The 3,457-nt window shown below is 40.0% G+C and overlaps 1 protein-coding gene across 1 annotated transcript in view; it reads left to right on the top strand.

Moving 5' to 3' along the window:
- The first annotated feature begins 913 nt into the window (after window positions 1–913).
- The window catches only part of LOC138030559 (5'-3' DNA helicase ZGRF1-like), a 50,479-nt gene continuing 47,935 nt past the window's right edge, over window positions 914–3,457 (top strand). Inside the window, exons 1-3 of the mRNA XM_068878457.1 lie at window positions 914–937; window positions 1,243–1,290; window positions 2,975–3,088. Coding sequence (XP_068734558.1) covers window positions 914–937; window positions 1,243–1,290; window positions 2,975–3,088 — 186 coding nt within the window. The remainder of the gene's footprint in view (window positions 938–1,242; window positions 1,291–2,974; window positions 3,089–3,457) is intronic.

Below are 3,457 nucleotides of genomic sequence, written 5' to 3'. Positions count from 1 at the left end.
GCTTAGATAGGAAATATGCAAATTTCGTCATAGTAGCACTTTAAACAAAAGAAACTGTGCCTGCAGGCTCAACTCCAGTAAGGACCATTCGCGCTATTGTAATCACTTCGCGACTTCTCCAAGCTTTTTATCATGATTATGGTGTGGCAGTCCCTCAAGAATGAAACCGATATGGGTCACACTTAATTTAGGGGAGAAAATCCATAAAAACCCAAATATGGCTATTTCACGTTGTTGTTTTGCTGACGACGGTTGTCGTTGCCAAAGCTCCCTAACAGCAAAGAGACGCGGCCGCATTCATAACTTTTTAGAGCGGTTTTCAAATGAGTGTAGTAAAACCAAAACCAAAGTAATTACTTTGGCCAATCAAAAAGGACGGAGACAATCTAGTAAACCAATCAAAACTCGAAGTAATTAAACGTAGCCGACACAAAGCGCGGGAAAATGTGCACGCGCGAGCCACGATTGGTTTTGGTTTCACTTCTGATTGGTTGAAAAAGTGGCGCTAGAACTTTGAACCAATCACTGGGTGAAGTAATCATAAACCAAAGTAATTCGCTAATTACTTTCGACACTCAATTGAAAATCACTCTAAAGCCGGTTTATAACAATTAACTAATTTGATATAACCCAGTGAAGTACCCAAGTGCGGCCGCATCCATTATCCCATCCATTCTCTCATACACTTAACCTGTTGCTGAAAGAATCTCAATTGACATACTCCGAGATGGTTTGATAGCTCGAGCACTCAGTAATAGGTTTGAGTCCCATTCAAGCCTGTTCGCCTGTTGCCAAACTTGAGTATTGAGTATTGAGGGCTTAACTAATTTTATGATTGGCTTCTCTGAAAGATACTAAGGTGTATCAACAAGCAGATGAAGTCTTGCATTCAATTAAGCTCTGCAAACTAGAAATGCCTTTGTTGGTGGCACTTGCAGTGCGTGCATTAGCATCATACTCTCTTATCCATTTTTTCAACTTTGGGGAGGAGACTGGTATGACTGCGGCATCACTTGGTTAAAGGAAAAGCACAAGTTAACTCTCATCTTCCACAGACGCAAATCGAAAGAAAATACATGTAGCTGATGTTTGATATAAGTTATACACTAATTATAAATCACAAAATCCTATATCTTCCTTGCCCTCTTTTCTTGTATTTATTAAAGATTAGAAACGGCTTAGGATCTGGGATCATACATAAACATAGCTGTTGTGCTTGTTTCATTTGTTTTTTTGTTACAGGGACGATTATTCTACAGCTGCCCAGAAACAGGACAAGCACAGTGCAAGGTTAGACAGTCAACGCAATTTCTGTTACCATTGTGACTGCAGTTTAGAGAAAGTTTTGGAGATGAATTACAGATAGTAGTCTGCTACATAAATGTTTTTTCGGCCATGCATTTAAAAGTGCCGCATTTTTTCACAACGTCAACCTCTTCAAAGGTATACTGCAAAAACGTTACCTGGATCAAGACTTTTTCCAAACTCGTGCTGTTAAATGTGTGGTAACCAACCTTTCCCTCCCTCTTAGCAACTTTGCTACACCCTTGAAGCATTCTTGACGCTTAAGAGGGGCCAGGTACAAACGTCGGATGGCATCAACTCTGATCCCTCACCTCGGATCGACCGAAAAACGGTTTTTTAAGCCAAAACTACTCTACGTTTGCCCCGATTTCAACAAGGTTAGCTTAACGATTAGGTCCAGGGTAATTTTTTCGACACCTTATCTTTTTTTTTTACGTCAATCCGAGGTGAACGATCCGAGTTGAGAGTGTCACAGCGGATTTGGACCCCCTGAAAATAAGCGTTCTTTTGATTAACTTAATAAAATTCCTTTGTAAATTGTTTTTAGTTGTAAAAACTTTTACCGAAACTTTTACAAAGTCTGACTTTTCTTTTTCTCCTTATTGAAAATTAATACGAGAATTAATGACCGGAAAAGTTTGGTAATAAAAGAAGGTAAAATCTTCTGAAGCCTTGTAATCAAGTAAACTTCTAAAAATGCGTTTTTCCAACCAAGAGGTGTCACTTCAAAAAGGGCCGCCCATTCAAACTATCAAATGGAAGAAAAAGAAATATGAAAGAAACAATGCTTTGAGAAAAGACCACAGCGCGTGCTTTAAACAACTTTAAGTGAAGCTCAAGTGTGACTTTGCTTTTTGTCCTTATTAGAAAAATAACACGACAAGTCAATGAGTTCCTGGTGCGTGATTTAATAAGCTTCTGTCAGAAAGGAGTTAAAATTCGCATCTACTTTCCGAGATGTCGCTGCGAATGCTTTAAGAACCTTCAGTGAAAAATTAACTGATCTAAGTCTTTCTCTCAAGTTCCTTTATGGTATTGGTCAGTTTCCACAATGCAAAATCTAACTCTGCCTCGATAAACAGTCAAATCAGTCGTAATGGGGATCCAAGTCCGCGAGGGGGCACTAAATCCGCTAGCAGATTTAGTTCCCCGAGGGTCCAAACCCGATAGCGGATTTCGAGGGTGGAAATCTGGGGGGGCCCAAATTCGCTAGGACACCGGCCCAACTTTTGTACCTGTCGTAAGAGGAACATTACTGCAATTTGCAGCACCGCTGATGGCAAATGCCAAGGGTTTGCTTTGCCTTTATAGAAACAACAAGAAAGGGAAGAAGATGAAAAAGTCCCAATTTGTTTTGTTTTTCCTTGCCTTGAATTAGTGGCACAATGCTACTCTCGGATGACTGTTAAACTGGGCGTTGGAATACATACATGAAGAATATATGTAGTATTGACAATAACGCTAACTGAAAATTCCATGAAGGCATTCGGAAAGCAAAATGTAACTCAATTTGAAAATCGCTAGAATCGGTAAGTGATTGTGATGCAGGAAAGAAAAGAGTGGTTGGGAATAAATCAGGTTGTGTTAATTTTAAATTCCTATTGTTGCCCTAAATAGAATGAAAAGCCCTTTAAAGTGTTGGTTTTTACTGTGCCTTAATCTATTTCAGTTCTTCAAGTGGGTTGATGAATACCAAGCAGGTGACGCGAATGGACCCAGGGAAACTGCACACAAAATGATGCTATCATCTCCGGAGAACCTCATGGCCTTTCTGAGAAGCAATGTAAGCACAGCTTCAGTAATATGCCTAAAGAGGCTTGATAGTGGCTTCCATTACTTAACACTTGTCTTAAGGTTGAACGTGCTTGGCATGAACCCCATTCAACTGTTCATTCTAGCAGCTTGAAAGACGCTTGGAATCTTATTCCTTGAGCCAGCCGTTTTCTTAGTCCACGAGGCCATGGTTTTCCATGTCTCTTAGCCTCCCACCAGTTAAAGAATTCACAAACTTTGAATGCAGGAGACGAAGAATTACGAGGATGAACACCTGGTCACATGCAGTACTCCGAAGCAGTTTCGTCATCTTGTGGCAGCACTCGTAGAAAGTGCGTTCGATGATCTTTGTAAATACCTTTATATTTGTTTAAGTATT

Source organism: Montipora capricornis, chromosome 13 (assembly GCF_036669925.1).
Source record: "Montipora capricornis isolate CH-2021 chromosome 13, ASM3666992v2, whole genome shotgun sequence".
NCBI lineage: Eukaryota > Metazoa > Cnidaria > Anthozoa > Scleractinia > Acroporidae > Montipora > Montipora capricornis.
The sequence above is the reverse complement of the archived record's forward strand: the minus strand, read 5'-3'. Positions and strand labels throughout refer to the sequence as shown.